The sequence below is a fragment of the Theropithecus gelada genome, chromosome 14 (genome assembly GCF_003255815.1).
Source record: "Theropithecus gelada isolate Dixy chromosome 14, Tgel_1.0, whole genome shotgun sequence".
In the NCBI taxonomy this organism is placed as follows: domain Eukaryota; kingdom Metazoa; phylum Chordata; class Mammalia; order Primates; family Cercopithecidae; genus Theropithecus; species Theropithecus gelada.
The window spans coordinates 9,672,457-9,690,457 of record NC_037682.1 but is presented as its reverse complement, the minus strand read 5'-3'; the positions used below and the strand labels follow the sequence as shown (position 1 = coordinate 9,690,457).

Sequence of the window (18,001 nt, the reverse complement as noted above, 5' to 3'; positions counted from 1 at the left end):
CTGTGTCTACAAAAAAAAAAAGTTTCAAAAGATTAGCCAGGCGTGGTGGTGCGTACATGTGGTCATTTGAGCCCAGGAGTTTGAAATTGCAGTGAAGTCATGAATGCACCATGGCACTCCGGCCTGGGTGACAGACGGAGATCTTGTCTAAAAAAAAAATTAATAGTAAATATAATTGCCACCATGAATTAAGCCTGTGTGATGTCCTAGGCCCTGTGCTTGTTACTTTACATGCACGATCTCATCTGCTCTACTGTTCACCATATGCTCGTGAGGGAGGTTCTATTAATATCCCCATTCTTAAGGGAGAGGAGACCAAGGCTACGTGCCTAAGTGCTGTGGAGCGAATGAATGAAAAAGCATTAAGATTCAGAAATCATAAAAAGAAAAAAGAGGCTGGGAACGGTGGCTTACTCGTGTAATCCCAGCATTTTTGGAAGGCTGAGGTGGCCAGAGTCACTTGATCCCAGGAGGCAGAGGTTGCTGTGAGCCAAGATTGCACCACTGCACTCCAGCCTGGGCGACAGAGCAAGACTCCGTCTCAAAAAAAAAAAAAAAAGAAAAAAGAAAAAACACCACTTCTCCCTTCCAAAGGTGGTGGGGATAGAAGGGGATATTCTCTTGGTCCAAGAAAAGTTGTCCTTTCTAGGCCCCTGGAGCCACTCTGGGCGTTTGCTCTCCTCCAGTGAGGGAGGAGAGCAAACACATCTGCCTCACATCTGTCTCTTGTAACTTAACTGGTGGGCACATCCATCTCTTAGGAGTTGGTGCCTGCAGGACCATTCCTGAGCTCTAATTCCCAGTGCCGTGAGTGTGCCGCAGCAGAAGATCAGATAGAACTGAGAGGACGCAAAGATACTTCCCCAGACAAGCTCCGTAGAAAACCAACTCCAGAGACAGTCATTCCCCAACCTAGCCTCGGAGGAGGAGCTAAAGGAGTAATCAAAAAATCCTGGCACAGTAAAGGGGACGATATTCTCTTGGGAGGAAAGGTGGTGTTGGGAACCCCATGGGGCATTCTGCAGCGAAGTCTCAAGCCCCACTTTAGGTCCAGCAGTTTTTTGTTTTTTGTTTTTTGTTTTTGTTGAGACAGAGTCTTGCTCTGTCTCCCAGCCTGGAGTGCAATAGTGTGATCTCAGCTCACTGCAACTTCCACCTCCTGGGTTCAAGTGATTCTCCTGCCTCAGCTTCCTGAGTAGCTGGAATTACAGGTGCGCACCACCACGCCTGGCTAATTTTTGTATTTTTAGTAGAGACGGGGTTTCACCATGTTGGCTAGGTTGGTCTCGAACTTTTGACCTTGTGATCTGCCCGCCTAGTCCTCCCAAAGTGCTAGGATTACAGGTGTGAGCCACCATGCCCAGCCTTAGGTCTAGCAGTTCTATATGTAATTTTTTTTTTTTTTTTTTTTTGAGACAGTACCTCTTGCTCAGGCTGGAGTGCAGGGGCATGATCACAGTTCACTGCAACCTCTGCCTCCCAGGCTCAAGCAATCCTCCCACCTCAGCCTCCCCAAGTAGCTGGGACTATAGGCTCATGCCACCATGCCCAGCTAATTTTTCTATTTTTTTGTAGAGATGGAGTTTCACCATGTGGCCCAGGCTGGTCTTGAACTCTTGGTCTCAAGCAGTCTGCCTGCCTCTGCCTCCCAAGGTGCTGGGATTACAGGCGTGAGCCCCTGCACCTGGCCTAGGTCCAGCAGTTCTAACAAATACACTGGCCCTGGCCACTGCATTTAGGGACTTCTTCTACTGGACAACTGGATTCCAGTCAACTCAAGAGGTCTGGGGAAGTTTGGGGCCAGGATTCCTCCCCATAGAGAGAAAACGGGAGGGCCAGGCTTTGCCCAGGGGTGAGCTCCCGGGGGCATCCTTCCTACCTTAGATTAGGCGAAAACTCATCAGGTAAACTGTGTGCTTTAGGCCTCAGGGGCCCTGAAGGAGTCTCTCCCTTCCCCCATGGATGGCCCACCCTCTCGGTGAGAAAGGGATCACAGAGGTGGCCTGGGAACTGTGGCTTTTGACTCTGTCCTGGGTGGAGAGCTTGGGTTTTATCAGAGGGAAGGGCTTTTATGGAGGAAGAGCAGCCATCCCTCAAGGCTGGGTGGAGTGGAGGAAGGAGATCCCAGGCAGATGGCAGGGAACTGGGTGTCCAGGCCAGAGAAGCTCCTTTAGGTAGCTCAGGGGCAGCCAGGAGAACAGGGGGATCTGGACACACCTCAAAAAACAAACTTCATCTATAAATACATGGAACTTCATCTATACATTGTACAACTAAAATGGGTGACTGGTTTTTTTTGTTTTGAACATATATCTGTTGTTGCATATAACACAATGTAATGCATTTCGTTTAAATTGTGGTAAAAGCCACACATGGTGGCTCACACTTGTAGTCCCAGCACTTTGGGAGGCCAAGGTGGGAGGATCACTTGAGCCCTGGAGTTACAGACCAGTCTGGGCAACATGACAAAACCCTAGCTCTACAAAAAATACAAAAAATTAGCCAGGAGTGGTAGTATGCACCTGTGGTCCCAGTTACTCGGGACTGAGGCTGAGGTGGGAGGATTGCTTGAATCCGGGAGGCAGAGGTTGCAGCGAGCCAGGATCACGCCACTGCAAAAAAAAAAAAAAAAAAAAAAAAAAAGCCAGGTGCAGTGGCTCACACCTGTAATTAGGTGCATTTAGGAGGCTGAGGCAAATGGATCACTTGAGCTCAGGAGTTTGAGACCAGCCTGGGCAACATGGCAAAACCCTATCTCTACCAAAAAAACAAAAATTAGCCCGGCATGATGGCGCATGTCTGTGTTTCCAGCTACTTGGGAGGCTGAGGCAGGAGGACTGCTTGGGCCCGGGAGGCAGAGGTTGCAGCAGTGAGCCGAGATGGTGCCACTGCACTCAAGCCTGGGTGACAGAGTGAGACTCTCTCTCAAAAACAAAAAAAAGAATATTCAACCTTGCATAGCCCCAAGTGACACTGTGCCTATTTCGAGACCCAGTTCAAATGCCACCACTTCAAAAGTCTTTTTTTCCAACCAGGTACGGTGGCTCACGCCTGTAATCCCAGCACTTTGGGAGGCCGAGGTGGGCGGATCACGAGGTCAGGAGATCGAGACCATCCTGGCTAACACCGTGAAACCCCATCTCTACTAAAAACACAACAAAATTAGCTGGACTTGGTGGCAGTTACCTGAAGTTCCATCTATTCAGGAGGCTGAGGCAGGAGAATGGTGTGTGAACCTGGGAGGCGGAGCTTGCAGTGAGCGGAGATCGCGCCACTGCACTCCAGCCTGGGCGACAGAGCGAGACTCCATCTCAAAAAAAAAAAGTTTTTTTCTTCCAAAAGTCTTATGCCTCTCTTCTACTCTTCAGTGCCCCAGTTCTCAAATGGAGCACTTTTGTTTTTTGTTTTATTTTTGAGACACGGTCTCTGTCACCCAGGCTGGAGTGCGACAGCACAATCATGGCTTACTGCAGCCTCTAACTCCTGGGCTCATGTGATCTTCCCACCTCAGCCTCCCAAAGTATCGAGCTTACAAGTGTGAGCTATCACACCTGGCCTTAGCACTTCCTTTATATAAAACACCAGTCCTGTGTGGTCAGTCTAGCCTTGAGACCAGGGCACTGGTACCCAGGGGGCTTGTGGAGGTGGGCTGCAGCCATCTGGCAGGTGGAGGCCTGCCCTCTGGCCGCAACTTTTGATGACACGCTGTGTGACTCTGGGCAAGGCGCTTCTCCTCTCTTGGCCTCAGGGTACTTGCCTGGCTGCAGAGGCTCTGTGGGCCTGCCCTCCCTCAGCTTGTTCAGGGATGCAGAAGAGCCTGGGAGGTGGGCAAGGAGGGAGATCATGGATTCCCACTGGACAGACAGGGACACCAAGGGCCGGATGCGCAAGGCTGCCGGAGGTTCCTGAGCAAGCAGAGCACTTGCTGGGTCTCCAGTGCTGGAGTCCTGGACCCCAGCCTGGTGAACTGCGGCCCTCAGTGCAGGCCTCTGTCTTCTGTTGCTTTGGTAGATGGGCACCTCTCGCACACCCAGGCTTCCTCTGCAAGCCATTCCGGGAGGATGGCTGGGCGGTTCCACTGGAGCACTGAGTGGTCACCAAGACCCAAAGCAGGATGGGGCAGACTCTGAAAAGGCCCCTAGCCCCTTCCCGGACCTCATTATCTGGTCTCATCACCCTTTCCTGCTGCTCAGCGTGGACCAGCTGCTTATCCAGGCAACATTTCAGGGTGGAGATTTCACAGCAGTGTAGTGGGATGGAGTTCAGGGCTATAAAGAGTGTTGGGGTCCAGGATCCTAGGAGGGGGCCCAGGCCTGCAGGCTGGGAACTTTTGGTCAGCATGCCGAACTCCTTCCTTGCACACCAGCAGTGGGATTTTGAGCAAGAGACACTGTCCCACCCAGCACATCTTAGGGCCCAGCGGGGCTGAAAGGTCCATCCGGGAAGGCCAGGCTGCCTGGGATGAGGTGGCAGCTCCAGGAGAAAACCTCCTCTCGGGCTTTGCCACTCCAGGACTGGCCCTTTAAACCGGAGACCATGATGTCACTATAGACAGCAAGGGACGGGAGGGGGACTGCAGGCCTGAGGATGGACTGCATTTCCCAGCAGCCTTGAGTGCACCACACCCCTCCCAGCAAGCACTGACTCATCGAAGACTTTTAACTAGTCCAGTGCTGGTTTCCAAGGGGTTTCTGAAGTGTCTCTTGGTTCTGGGGTGAGGGTGAGGTTCCTAGGGGGATGGCCTAGGGCATAGAAGGCCCAGGCCAAATCTGTGGGCCTGGCATAGCTGGCTGCGACTCCTTCCTGTCAGTGTCCTGGCATCACCCCACTTTTCTGGTGCAAACTCCTAAGCCCTCCTCTTTCGCTGTTCTGCCTCCCTTCCAGAATTCACGCTTCCCGCCCCCAGCTAGAGCCCATCCCACTCTGCTCTCTGGCTTCAAAAGCTTCGGCCTTCACCCCAGAGTCTGCCCTCAAGGGTGTCCCCTTTGGTCTGGCAGCTCACTTTAAACGGCACGGGGACTACATCTCCCAGCGGCCCCGGGCCTTCCTGACGCAGCCCCCACTTTCAGCCCGCGGGGAGGTGCGGGCCGGGCGGGGGGAGGTGACTTGATGTCATCCTGAGCAGCTGGGCGGCGGGTGCCGGTGCGCACGGAGCCGAGCCGGGGCTCCCGCTGCGCTGCACCGCGCTGGGTCGGAGTCCCAGGACTTCAGCGGAGATCCGCGCGCTGCGAAGGCCGGTGCAGAGCCCGCCGAGCGCCCGGTCCCGGCCCGGGGCTGAGTTGGGGGCATGCTCCAGCCCCCCCGGAGCCCGGGAGAGAACCCAGGAGCGCCGCCGCCCAGCCCCAGCGCCCCGAGCGGAACCGCTACGAAGGGGCCCTGAACGGCTGTCGCCCTCCCCACGGGCAGCCCCCGCGGGTTGGCGACCGAAGTCTGGGTTTCCGAGAAGTGAGTGTCCCCCACCCCATGAGGTTTGGGGGGCCAGGAAGGAGGAGCTGAGGTGGGGGAGGGTGCCGGGTTCTAGGAGCGGGGTGGCATCGGGACAGCACCTCCAGTCTTGGGGTTGTCCCAAGAGGCCGGGGTTAGTGGAGCAGCGATGCGTTCCGTTCTGAAAAGGGCAGGGATGACGATCGGGGCTCCATTCTGAGTAGGGGCTGGCTTGGGGGATAGGCCCTATTCTGGGAGGGGTTGTTTTGGAGCCTTTCTGTCTGAGAGAAGGGAGGAACATGTCCAGGATGGGAGGGGGCTGCACCCCTATTTTAGGGTCTGGGCAAGGATAGGAGGGAAAAGACCTGGCGCTCCACACAGCCTGCCGGCTCTCCTGAGGAACTGACGGGCTTTCTCTGTCTCTTTCTTGCTGACCTTTCTGCCTGACTTCGTTTTCAAAAGAGCCAGGGTGGGAACCCTAACTGGACTCTTCAGGACCCCTAGGAAGGATCTGAGGCCTGAGCCATCCTCCTTTCTACCCTGCCTGCCCCCCAGGACTGGGCAGTTGCCGGAGGCCCTGGGGGGGGGGCCCAGGACTGTGGTTGTGCCCCCCCCCCCCCCAACGACCGGACAGGATGGGACCAAGTTAGTCTGTCCAGTCTCACCCAGCACCTCCCAGGCCCAGAGAGAACCCCCGGGGCTCTGAAAGCTTGACCTGCCGCCTGACCGCCATGGAGACGAAGCTGCCCCCTGCAAGCACCCCCACCAGCCCCTCCTCCCCCGGGCTGTCGCCTGTGCCCCCACCCGACAAGGTGGACGGCTTCTCCCGCCGTTCGCTCCGCAGAGCCCGGCCCCGGCGCTCCCACAGCTCCTCTCAGTTCCGCTATCAGAGCAACCAGCAGGAGCTCACGCCACTGCCCCTGCTCAAAGGTGAGCTGGCTGTGGCCACCAGGGGAACCGAGCCCCCGAGGGGACCAGCAGGGCCGTGGGGTGGGGTGGGAGGCAGCAGGCAACTGCCAAGAGAGAGTTTGGATACCCCTCCAGGCTAGGTTCTACGCCATCAGAACTGACCCCAGCCCTCCAGCCCTCTCTGCTGACGCATGGCCTGACTGGCCTGTCATCCTTGGAGGTGGGACATCCGAAGGTGGCGCCACCCTAGGGGCAGACCAGGGCCAAGGGTGGGGCCCATAGCCTGGGTTCCAGGGGCCACTATCAGCCCAGCCAGCTGCCGGATCCCTGGAGCAGGCTCTTGGCAGGGTTCCCTGGGATCACCACGTAGCTCCCTTCCCCAGCCTTGGGCCACGGGGACCAGACTGGCCAAGCCTGAGGACACCATAGAGATCCTTGGCCCTGAACCCCTCCCCATTTCTGGCCCTTAGAACAGGGTGCCACCTGAGAGGGAGGCAGCAGCTGTTTGGGGCACCTGTGGAAAGCCTCTGCATCCAGGATTTGTGATCTCGTTTTAAAAATCGGGCCACCGTACTCTCTGAGCCTGGATTAGGAGGAAGAAAAGCAACCCTCAACCCCCAGGAATGGAGGAAGGGACAGTAGTTGTCTGCTGTCTGCAAGGAGCAGGAGATGGCACAAGAGCATGGGGGCTGGGGGCAGCAGAGACTGCCCTGGAGATTAGGAGGGTCTGTCCCACCCAGAGCTGGGGCAGCGGGGGGAGCTGGGGTTCAGGCTCAGGATGCCCTCCCCTCCCCAGATGTGCCAGCTTCTGAGCTGCACGAGCTGCTGAGCCGGAAGCTGGCCCAGTGTGGGGTGATGTTTGACTTCTTGGACTGTGTGGCTGACCTCAAGGGGAAGGAGGTGAAGCGGGCGGCCCTCAACGAGCTGGTGGAGTGTGTGGGGAGTACCCGGGGTGTCCTCATCGAGCCCGTCTACCCAGACATCATCCGCATGGTAAGCACCTGCCACCCAGGCTCCGAGGGTCAGCCAAGAGGGTGCGTGAGCCCCGTGACCTGTCCACAGGACCCCTGCGTGGAGAATAACCCTGCACTCATCGGCTTGGCCTTAGTCCACGTCCTCCTTCCCTGTGACCCGCTGCTGCCCGACACCCACTGAATGCCTCCGGGCCTGCCCCACCTTCACACCTTTGCTTATACTTGCCTGAGGCCTGGAGTGCTCTACCCCACACCCCTTACCATCCGTGGCCTGGCTCAGGTGCTGCCTCTGCCGAGAAGCTGCTCTCAGTGCCCAAGCTGGAAATCTCTCTTTTCCTGCCCGTAGACCTCACAGCTTCTGACCTTGTTCTCCCCACTGGATTGCACCTGCCTAGAAGGCAGGGATGTGTCCCATTCACCCTTGGGTTCCCAGCCCCTGGCCCAGGTCTTGCACGAACTAGGCGTTCAGGTGATGATTGCCCAAGGAATGAACTGCTTGCTGGGGCAGGTGCTGAAATCAACCTGTTAGAACTTTGAATGAGGGCCGGGAGCAGCAGCTCACATCTGTAATCCCAGCACTTTGGGCTGAGGCGAGAGGATCACTTGAGGCAAGGGGTTCGAGACCAGCCTGACAGTGAGACTACATCACTACAAACATTAAAAAATTTGCCGGGCATGGTGGTGTGCTACTGTAGTCCAGCTACTCAGAGGGCTGAGGTGGGAGGATGGCTTGAGCCTGGGAGGTTGAGGTTGCAGTGAGTCGAGATTGCACCACTGTGCTCCAGCTTGGGCAACAGAGCGAGACCCTGTCTTGGGAAAGAAAAAAAAAAAAGAAAGAAAGAAAGAATTTTGAATGAGGGACTCCCTGGCTTCTGGCTTCAAGGGCTTTTCCTTAATGAACCCCACCTCTGCCACTCAGATCTCAGTGAATATCTTCCGGACTCTGCCGCCCAGTGAGAACCCTGAATTTGACCCTGAAGAGGATGAGCCCAACCTTGAGCCTTCGTGGCCACACCTGCAGGTCCGAAGGGTTGGGGAAGACAGAGATCCAAGTTTCGGAAGAGATCCAAGGCATGGGGAAAGGGCCTCTTTAACCCCTAGACAGGTGGATGAGGGCCATAGGGTGGAATGAGTGGGTGAGGCTGTTACTGAACTCACCTTTTTGTCTGTCCCCCTCCCCCAGCTGGTATATGAGTTTTTCCTGCGTTTCTTGGAGAGCCCAGACTTCCAGCCCTCCGTGGCCAAGAGATATGTGGATCAAAAGTTTGTCCTGATGGTGAAGTGGGGAGCCCAGGCTGGGTGGTACCACAAGGCAGGGGCAGGCTCTCTGAGGGGCCAGGGATAGGATGGAAGCAACCTGGGGTGGACCTTTCCCCTGATCCTGACCCTGACTCTGGTTCCTACAGCTCCTGGAGCTATTTGACAGTGAGGACCCCCGGGAGCGTGAGTACCTCAAGACCATCCTGCACCGGGTCTACGGCAAGTTCCTGGGTCTCCGGGCCTACATCCGCAAACAGTGCAACCACATCTTCCTCCGGTGAGTGGCTGCTGCCTGCCCAGCAGAGACCTGGAGAGGGCAAGAGGGCTGTTAGAAGACTGCGGCAAAGGCCGTGTGTGGTGGCTCATGCCCGTAATGCCAGTGCTTTGGGAGGCCGAGGTGGGTGGATCACCTAAGGTGAGGAGTTTGAGACCAACCTGGCCAACATGGTAAAACCCTGTCTCTAATAAAAATACAAACATTAGCCGGGCGCGGTGGCTCAAGCCTGTAATCCCAGCACTTTGGGAGGCCGAGGCGGGTGGATCACGAGGTCAGGAGATCGAGACCATCCTGGCTAACATGGTGAAACCCCGTCTCTACTAAAAATACAAAAAACTAGCCGGGCGTGGTGGCGGGCGCCTGTAGTCCCAGCTACTCGGAGGCTGAGGCAGGAGAATGGCGTGAACCTGAGAGGCGGAGCTTGCAGTGAGCCGAGATCGCGCCACTGCACTCCAGCCTGGGTGACACAGCGCGAGACTCTGTCTCAAAAAAAAAAAAAAAAAAAAAAAAAAATACAAACATTAGCCGGGCATGGTGGTAAGCACCTGTAATCCCAGCTACTCAGGAGGCTGAGACAAGAATTACTTGAACCCAGGAGGTGGAGTTTGCAGTGAGCCGAGATCATGCCACTGCACTCCAGCCTGGGCGACAGAAGGAGACTGCGTCTCGGAAAAAAAAAAAAAGAAAAGGAAAGAAAAAAAAGAACACTGCTACAGCAAAAAGCAAAGGCTCCTGGGCTGCAGGGGCCCTTGTGGAACTTCTGTTTTCCAAGCCGTTTCTCAGTAACGTAACACATATTGATTATACAAAGTCTGTGAAGCCGGCAGAGAATGGGTATTTATTTCCATTTTACAGATGAGAAAGTAGAGGCCGAGAGAGATGAACTGGTTTGCAGGGACTGGGTCAGTCCGGGGGCCTAGGAGCTAAATCTTTTGACCTTTATCAAGCCATAAGGACCCAGAGAGAGGTTCTTTCTGCAAATGTGCACTGACCACCAGCACACACTGGGCATCAAGGCTCACATGGCCTTATAGTTGAGACCATGGCTCTGAAGCAATATAGCCTACATTTGAGTTTGGTTCCAACATTTGGGTGAACTTGGGCAAATTACTTAAGCTCTCTCCTAGTTTGCTCGTCTTTAAAATGGGAATGCTGGCAGGGTGCAGTGGCTCATGCCTGTAATCCCAGCACTTTGGGAGTCGGAGGTGGGCAGATCACTTGAGATCAGGAGTTCAAGACCAGCCTGGCCACTATGGTGAAACCCAGTCTCTACTAAAAATACGAAAATTAGCTGAGTGTGGTGGTAAACACCTGTAATACCAGCTACTTGGGAGGCTGAGGCAGGAGAATCACTTGAGCCTGGGAGGTGGAGGTTGCAGTAAGGCAAGATTGCGCCACTGCACTCCTGCCTGGGCGACAGGGTGAGATTCCATCTCAAAGATAAGATAAAAATGGGGGTGCTGCTTGTACTAACTCAGGGACCATCATCAAGATGACATGGGGCCTTGCCTCCAAAGCACTCAGCATAGCTACTGGACTGAGGCTGGGACTCTGAAACATTAGTTGTTATTGTTTTTTGTTTGTTTGTTTGTTTGTTTTTGTTTTTGTTTTTTTTTGAGACGGAGTCTCTCTCTGTCGCCCAGGCTGGAGTGCAGTGGCTGGATCTCAGCTCACTGCAAGCTCCGCCTCCCGGGTTTACGCCATTCTCCTGCCTCAGCCTCCCGAGTAGCTGGGACTACAGGCGCCTGCCACCTCGCCCGGCTAGTTTTTTTGTATTTTTTAGTAGAGACGGGGTTTCACCGTATTAGCCAGGATAGTCTCGATCTCCTGACCTCATGATCCGCCCGTCTCGGCCTCCCAAAGTGCTGGGATTACAGGCTTGAGCCACCGTGCCTGGCCAGTTGTTATTGTTTTTAGCTACAAAATGGGTGAGCCATGATCCCTGTCCTCCAGTACCTTGAAGTCTGTTAGATTCCCTGCCTATTAACATTAGGGTTGTTTCATTTAACCGCCGAGTCTTGGTTTCTTCATCCGTGTGATGGATTTCATAAGCCCCATCTCCCTGGATAATTTTGAGACTTACGTGGCACAGAGTAGATGTGCCAAGTGTTTGTCATTCTCTTGGTTGACTGGCAAGAGCTTGGGACTCAGTGGCAGAGGTGGCTGGGCTGAGAAGGGCATTTCAGTGTGGGGGGCGGGGATCTCAATGGGGCCTGGTTTGGGATGTTGGGAAGGGAGCATGGCCGCTGGGTTGGGGGGAGTTGGATGAGCGTGCTGTGCGGGTAAGGGTGGGCAGGCAGGATGCCTAAGGGGGCACTGGGCCTACCCTGCTTGCTTTGAGCCCGCCTGCGTTCTTCTCTTGCAGGTTCATCTATGAGTTCGAGCACTTCAATGGTGTTGCTGAGCTGCTGGAGATCCTAGGAAGGTGATTCTCCCTGGGCCTCAACTGGAGCTCCGGATTCTGGAAGGAGGGACTGGGGCCAGGTCAACTGAGCCCTCTTCCTCTCTTCTGCCTCCTCCTCAGCATCATCAATGGCTTTGCGCTGCCCCTGAAGACGGAGCACAAGCAGTTCCTGGTTCGCGTCCTGATCCCCCTGCACTCTGTCAAGTCGCTGTCTGTCTTTCACGCCCAGGTGAGGCCCAGGCCTGGCCCCGCTGCAGCAGGAGCTCCAGACAGTCAGGGTTGCCAGTGGGTCCTGGAGGTCAGATCCTCCAGGGATCCTATCTCACCATTTTTGTTTTTATAATTCTGTTCCATTTACCTTAGAGAATTCCCACTGGCGCTTTAAGGCTAACCTCAGGTATCAGCTCTGTGAGGCCAGGCTTTTCTTCTCTATCCTCCCTTGGCAGAATGAAATTCTCCTCCCTCTATATTCCCAAAGATTTGGATACACAAATCTATTATGGGAGATTTTGATACACAAATTGTTTTTTTGAGACAAAACCCTACTCTGTTGCCTAGGCTGGAGAGGAGTGGTACGAACATGGCTCACTGAATCCTCTACCTCCTGGGCTCAAGCAGTCCTCCCTCCTCAGCCTCCCGAGTAGCTGGGACCACAGATGTATGCCACATGCCTGGCTAATTAAAGAAAAAAGTTTTTTTGTAGAGACAGTGTCTTGCTATGTTACCTAGGCTGGTCTCAAACTCCTGGGCTCAAGTGATTCTGCCGCCTCAGCCTCCCAAAGTGCTTGGGCTACAGGCGTGAGCCACCACACTAGCCATATTATGGAACCTTTTGCAAAATTTATAAAGATGAGTTTGTTGACCGTCCCCCCTCCCCGTGAGATCATAGTTGTATTCCCAGCACACTGAGTGTGATGCCTGGTACATCCTAGACAGGTGATAAATGCTTGGTGAATAAGAAAGTAACAGGCCGTGGGGGAGCAGTGTCTGGCATTCTGTCCTGGGCAGCAAGTCCTTGGCACCTGATGCCTTCCTGACCCATCTTCCTTCTCTCCACCTCTGCCCCCTTGCAGCTGGCATACTGTGTGGTGCAGTTCCTGGAGAAGGATGCCACTCTGACGGAGCACGTGAGTACCTCTGGGGGCTAAGGCAGCCTCTCACCTCCGCAGGCGTGACTCCTCTCTGTCTTACCTCCCACAGGTGATCCGGGGGCTGCTCAAATACTGGCCAAAAACCTGCACCCAGAAGGAGGTATGAAGAAGGGCTTTGATGCCCACCAGAGGGAGGCTGGGAGGGCTCAGCCTCTAGAAGGCAGTCAGGTGTGTGTATGTGTAGGGGGAGATGTGAGCTGCTGCCCCTCTGTCCCTACTCCCCTCCCCACCCCACCCAGGTGATGTTTCTGGGGGAGATGGAAGAGATTCTTGATGTCATCGAGCCCTCCCAGTTTGTGAAGATCCAGGAGCCCCTTTTTAAGCAGGTGGCTCGCTGTGTTTCCAGCCCCCATTTCCAGGTATGAGGCAGGACAGGCGGGGATGGGAGCAGGGCTGGCCTGGAAAGGTTGGGTAGCTGACCTAATACAGCTCCCTTTGCCCTCAGTTTGTCCTCCAGTCCTGGGTCTGGTAATGGGGAGATGCCGGACTTAGGGTCAGGAGACCTAGGGTGAAGCCTCCGACCTGCCTTCCACTGGCTGAGGGGCCTTGAGCAAATCACTGCACCACTCTGATTCTGATTAAGCTTCTGCAGCTGTAAAATGGGCCAACAACCTCTTCACAGGGTGGGGATGAGGATGGAAGAGATTGTGAGTGTAAACATGTTTGGTAAACTGAAGTGTGCTCCATAATGGGATGGAGGACTGTTATCGCTTTTCCCCTTTTGCTAGTGGCCTTAGATTTCATTAGACTCGCTTTGGGATGCAGCCAGGCTTCCCCACGTCATCCCAGCTAACTCTAACTCATGTTCTGCTGCAGGCACGTGCAGACTTCCTCTCGTTCTTATGGGTCATAACCCAGTGGAAGTCAAAGTCTTCCTCACAGTGATTCTGGCCCTTCGGTTCATTAAACACCTGAAAGTCTAGTATCTCATTGGATTCTTATAACATCCTGTGGACATAGGTATTATTAGCCCATTTTACAGATGAGAAAACTGAGGCTGGGAGGTTAAATGCCTCTCCCAAGGTCACGTGGCGTAGTAGAGTCTGTAGTGGTTAGGATTCCCCCGCAGCATTGGATTCCATATCTAATGCTCTTTTCCCTTCAACACTGTTGCTTCCTCCAGGGCTCAGATGAGCCTTGAAGGTGGGGTGTGTGAAGGTCAGGGGGCCTGGGCATTGAGGTAGTGATGGACACCAGACCTTGCACACAGAGAGAAGCCACTGCCCTCACTCTGCCATCTTGTCTGCCCCAGGTTGCAGAGCGGGCTCTGTATTTCTGGAACAATGAGTATATCCTAAGCCTCATTGAGGACAACTGCCACACTGTGCTGCCTGCCGTGTTTGGGACCCTCTACCAAGTCTCCAAGGAGCACTGGAACCAGTGAGTGCCAGGCCGTGACCTAACTCACAGAAACTGGGACCAGGGCCAGCCAGTCCAGACCCTAGGGTTACTCCTAGCTGGAGAGTATCAGAGAAAGCGTCAAAAGATGGCCCAAGGGTGGTGAAAAGGACAGGGAAGTGGGCAGTGCTTGTGTTCAGGGTGGAATGCTGCACGTGAAGGGCAGGGAAAGGGAGAGGTGGGCAAACCAAAGCTGTTTCATCTCCTCGTCCCTCCTTGACCCTGCCAAGAACCATCGTATCGCTGATCTACAATGTGCTCAAGACCTTCATGGAGATGAATGGGAAGCTGTTTGATGAGCTCACGGCCTCCTACAAGCTGGAAAAGCAGCAGTGAGTGTTGGGGGCTGGGCGTGGGGGAAGGGAGAAGAGCAGGGAGGAATCAGACCCCCATGACTGGAGGGAACGTGAGGACCACCCCGAACCCTATCTGATCAGACGTGCAAGACTCTGCGTGCTCCTGCCATCCTATGCCTGTCTGCCCCTGTGTCCTCCCATCATTCTTCGAGTAGCTCGGACTTGTTCTGAATCCCTGTAGCTTCCTACAGAAGCCAGAACCACTCAGAGCCCCACCCATCGTCTTCTCCGTGACTGCAGGCTGGGATCTGTCTCTCTCTGCTCTCTTCCCTCAGCAGAGGGTTTTTATGGAGTCACAGAACAAAAATGGTTCCACGCCTTCCCATTGCCGCTGGGGTGGTAGTGAGGGAGTCTGGACTGTGGGGGGCCCCAGGAAAGGGAGCTGCCTCACCCTCTCTCCCCAGGGAGCAGCAGAAGGCCCAGGAGCGTCAGGAGTTATGGCAAGGTCTGGAGGAACTGCGGCTACGCCGGCTACAGGGGACCCAGGGGGCCAAGGAGGCCCCTCTCCAGCGGCTTACACCCCAGGTGGCCACCAGTGGGGGTCAGAGCTAGACAGCATCTCAGAAGGGGAGAAGCTAACCCAGAGCTGTCAGTCCCTCTATCCCTTCTCCTGTCCAGGGGCCCAGAGAGAAACACACCTACCCCTGGCCTTGCCAGAGTGGCTTCTGAGGACTCCCTGCCCAGCCCAGCTTTCACTGGGGGGAGACGAGGAGAGGCAATGGTGGTCTTGGCAACAGAATGCTCAGCCCCTCGCGGCAGGACTTGACAAGGGCAAGCTTGACCAGGAAGCTGCCATCAGGGATCTTCCCCTGCCCCACAAAGCTGGGCTCCGGGCTGCAGGCGGGCTCCCACCCTCTGCTCCTGGCCTTGGGCAAGGGCACTCAGCGCCTCGCCTGCCCCTGCCTCTGCCAGCGTGAGGTCCTTCCTCATCCCCACCATGGGGTCCATGGTCTATTTATTCTCGCCCAGCTCACCCTCTACACAGACACTGTCCTGGGTGCACACTCCTCCCCTCCCTTGCTGTGTACTTCCTTGTCCCCTTTTTATTTATTGGGCAGGGGGAGGGTGAGGGCACAGGCAAGAAGAGATTCACAGTGTCCTGGGGTAAGGGGGGGTCACAGTAATCATGGTCTACCCCTCTTTCCCTGGCTGTGGGTAGACTTAATAAAGAGAGAAACTCAAGAACTGCTTGCTTTATTTAGGGGTAAGGGCAAAGAGGGAAGTAAAATGATAAAGATTGGTTTAGAAGGGCCAGGCAAAGGCAGGGAAGAAAGCAGAAACTCCCTTCTTCTCAGGTGACAGTCACGAAATCTTACAAAGGGTCAAAGCTGGAACAACCCTCCCTTATTTAAAAAAATTCCATAGCAAGTAACCAGCAGGGTTGGAGCTCCTTCCAGTTTTTGAAGCTCGAACACAGGTTTCCCCCACCAGAATGTCAAGTCCTGTGACCCAGGGGAGGAAGGAGGGGAGAGGATGGGCTAGTAGCGAGAGAGGCGACACATGTCACACTGGCAGGCCCGGGCAGTGAAGATCTCGAGCTCCTCCCTCCGGCTCCCCACACACTGCAGCTGTACTCTGACCTGCGGGAGAGGGGAGTCTGTGCTGCAGTCCCCTTTCTCAGGGCTGTCTTAGATCTCCGTCTCCCGAGTCTTCCCCCAACCCCAACGTCCATCCATCGGGCTCGGGCCCTCCTCACCTTCTTCAGGCCACTGATGGTGCAGCACTGAGAGACGGAGGTGATGTTGTGTCGGTAGCCACTGGCCACCAGCACAGAGTACCGAGAAGGGAAGGCGCTGGACTCACAGTGACCCACACAGGCCTGTGCCATGTGGGAGCCCTGGCAGGTGCCTTGGCGGTCACTTCGCACTGTCACATTGAAGGCTAGAGGGAGACAGGCAAGCAGTAGACGGCGCCTCTGCCAAGGTTTGCCTCGCCCCAGCTCCTGTTGCCTGTGCCTCAGTGTGGGGCCCTCTAGGGTACTGCTTGCCCCACCGTCCACTCTATCAGCTCTTTGCTCCCACCCAGAACCTCCACTTCTCCTAGCCATCTGCTGCCAGAGGTACTCACGGTGCAAGTGGCAGCCTGGGATGACTGCCTCCTGGCCGCAGGCTTCAGTGACTGCCAGGACCAGCAGACAGAGAACCAGGGTTTGAGGGGACGCCATGAGCATCTGAAACACAGTGGGGAGATGTCTCTATGTGGGTGTGCAGGTGGGATGGTGAGTTCTTTAAATACTGCATTCCAGGTGAGTGAGCCAGGGCTGGCTGGTCTGATAGGTGGTGTGCCTGAGTGGTGCTGCCTTTTCCCTGTATCTACCTTTGTGTGTGTGTGTATGGGTGTGAGTGTGAGCAGCTGTCTCTGGAAAGGACCTGTGTGTCAGCCCTCTGTGCAGTGATTCTCCCTTCCCTGGAATTTCCTTCGCCAACTGGAGTGCAAACATCTTCCTCCCTCCACCTGCCCCATCTTAGCCTGCAGGGCCCTTGTCCACATTCCCAGACCCTCCCCAGAGCGCCTCCTGCCTCAGCGAGCTCACCACTTCCTAGGCCCGGGAACAGAGCGGCTTGCAGTTTTCCTGTCCCTCCTGCTGGTCTCCAGACTGTTGCTGGCTCTCCAGGCTTTATTTGCCAGCATTTTGGAGCCACGCCCTCTTGGAGATCGGCTTTCAAGCCAGCCTCCTCTGCCTGAAGCCTCAGAGCGATCCCACCTGGGGATCTTGCTCTTTGAGGTGTGGTCCTTGGAGAGCAGCTCCTGCTGCTTTCTGCTTCTTTCTGTCCAAAAAGCTACCCACAGTCCAGGCCTGGAGAAGTCAGATGTGGAGAGAAGCCTAGGAGCTGGTGGAGTGTGCAGCATGTGTGCAGTTGACGACAGAGGGGTCAAGACTCTTGGCTGAGTTGTGGGCACCTGGGTTCTCTTTGCTCTGTGACCTTGGACAGAACACTTCCCTGTTCAGGGCCTGATCACTCCTAACTTTATTATTATTTATTACTATCATTTTGAGAGGGTCTGGCTCTGTCACCCAGGCTGGAGTGTGGTGGTGTTATCTCGGCTCACTGCAACCTCCACCTCCCAGCCTCCCAGGCTCAAGCCATCCTCCCCCTTAGCCTTCGGAGTAGCTGGGACCACAGGTGCACCACTAGGACCAGCTAACTTTTGTATTTTTTTGTAGAGATGGGATTTTACCATGTTGCCCACGGTGGTCTTGAACTGCTAAGCTCAAGTGATCCGCCTGCCTAGGCCTCCCAAAGGGCTGGAATTACAGGCATGAAACACTGTGCCTGGCCACACCCCTAATTTTAAAACCACTAAACTCAGCCCTGCTTGCCTTTTTTTTTTTTTTTTTGAGACGGAGTCTCACTCTGTCGCCCAGGCTGGAGTGCAGTGGCCGGATCTCAGCTCACTGCAAGCTCCGCCTCCCGGGTTCACGCCATTCTCCTGCCTCAGCCTCCCGAGTAGCTGGGACTACAGGCGCCCGCCACCTCGCCCGGCTAGTTTTTTGTATTTCTTAGTAGAGACGGGATTTCACCGTGTTAGCCAGGATGGTCTCGATCTCCTGACCTCGTGATCCACCCGTCTCGGCCTCCCAAAGTGCTGGGATTACAGGCTTGAGCCACCGCGCCCGGCCTGCTTGCCTTTTTCTAACGCAAAGGAAAGGGACTGGGGAAGGAGATTCTTAGGGCCAAGGGAAATTATGCCAGTGGAGGTCTCCTGAGATGTGCTTGGTGGCAGGGCCGGGGGGTTGGGCTGCTGTCTGTTTCAGAGCTGCATGGCCACGGTGTCAGTGGGTGATTCTCATCCTGTGCTACAGAGTGCCATTCTGAGCTGGAGTGCTTCCCTAGCCCTGGAATAAC

The 18,001-nt window shown here is 55.2% G+C and overlaps 2 protein-coding genes across 2 annotated transcripts; one reads left to right on the top strand and one right to left on the bottom strand.

The window, feature by feature from the left end:
- Positions 1–4,658: 4,658 nt before the first annotated feature.
- On the top strand, positions 4,659–15,338 carry PPP2R5B (protein phosphatase 2 regulatory subunit B'beta). Its single transcript, XM_025357894.1, has 14 exons — positions 4,659–5,445; positions 5,887–6,354; positions 7,130–7,326; positions 8,227–8,328; positions 8,491–8,583; positions 8,714–8,844; positions 11,210–11,269; positions 11,369–11,477; positions 12,322–12,375; positions 12,449–12,499; positions 12,639–12,758; positions 13,652–13,779; positions 14,028–14,129; positions 14,558–15,338. Exons 2-14 carry the CDS (start codon positions 6,156–6,158, stop codon positions 14,703–14,705), a joined length of 1,494 nt encoding a protein of 497 aa, XP_025213679.1. The 5' UTR covers positions 4,659–5,445; positions 5,887–6,155; the 3' UTR covers positions 14,706–15,338.
- GPHA2 (glycoprotein hormone alpha 2) lies at positions 15,332–16,741 on the bottom strand. The gene is made up of 4 exons (XM_025357895.1): positions 16,687–16,741; positions 16,221–16,323; positions 15,850–16,034; positions 15,332–15,733 (listed from the first exon to the last, which is right to left on the bottom strand). Exons 2-4 carry the CDS (start codon positions 16,321–16,323, stop codon positions 15,632–15,634), a joined length of 390 nt encoding a protein of 129 aa, XP_025213680.1. The 5' UTR covers positions 16,687–16,741; the 3' UTR covers positions 15,332–15,631.
- Positions 16,742–18,001: the final 1,260 nt, after the last annotated feature.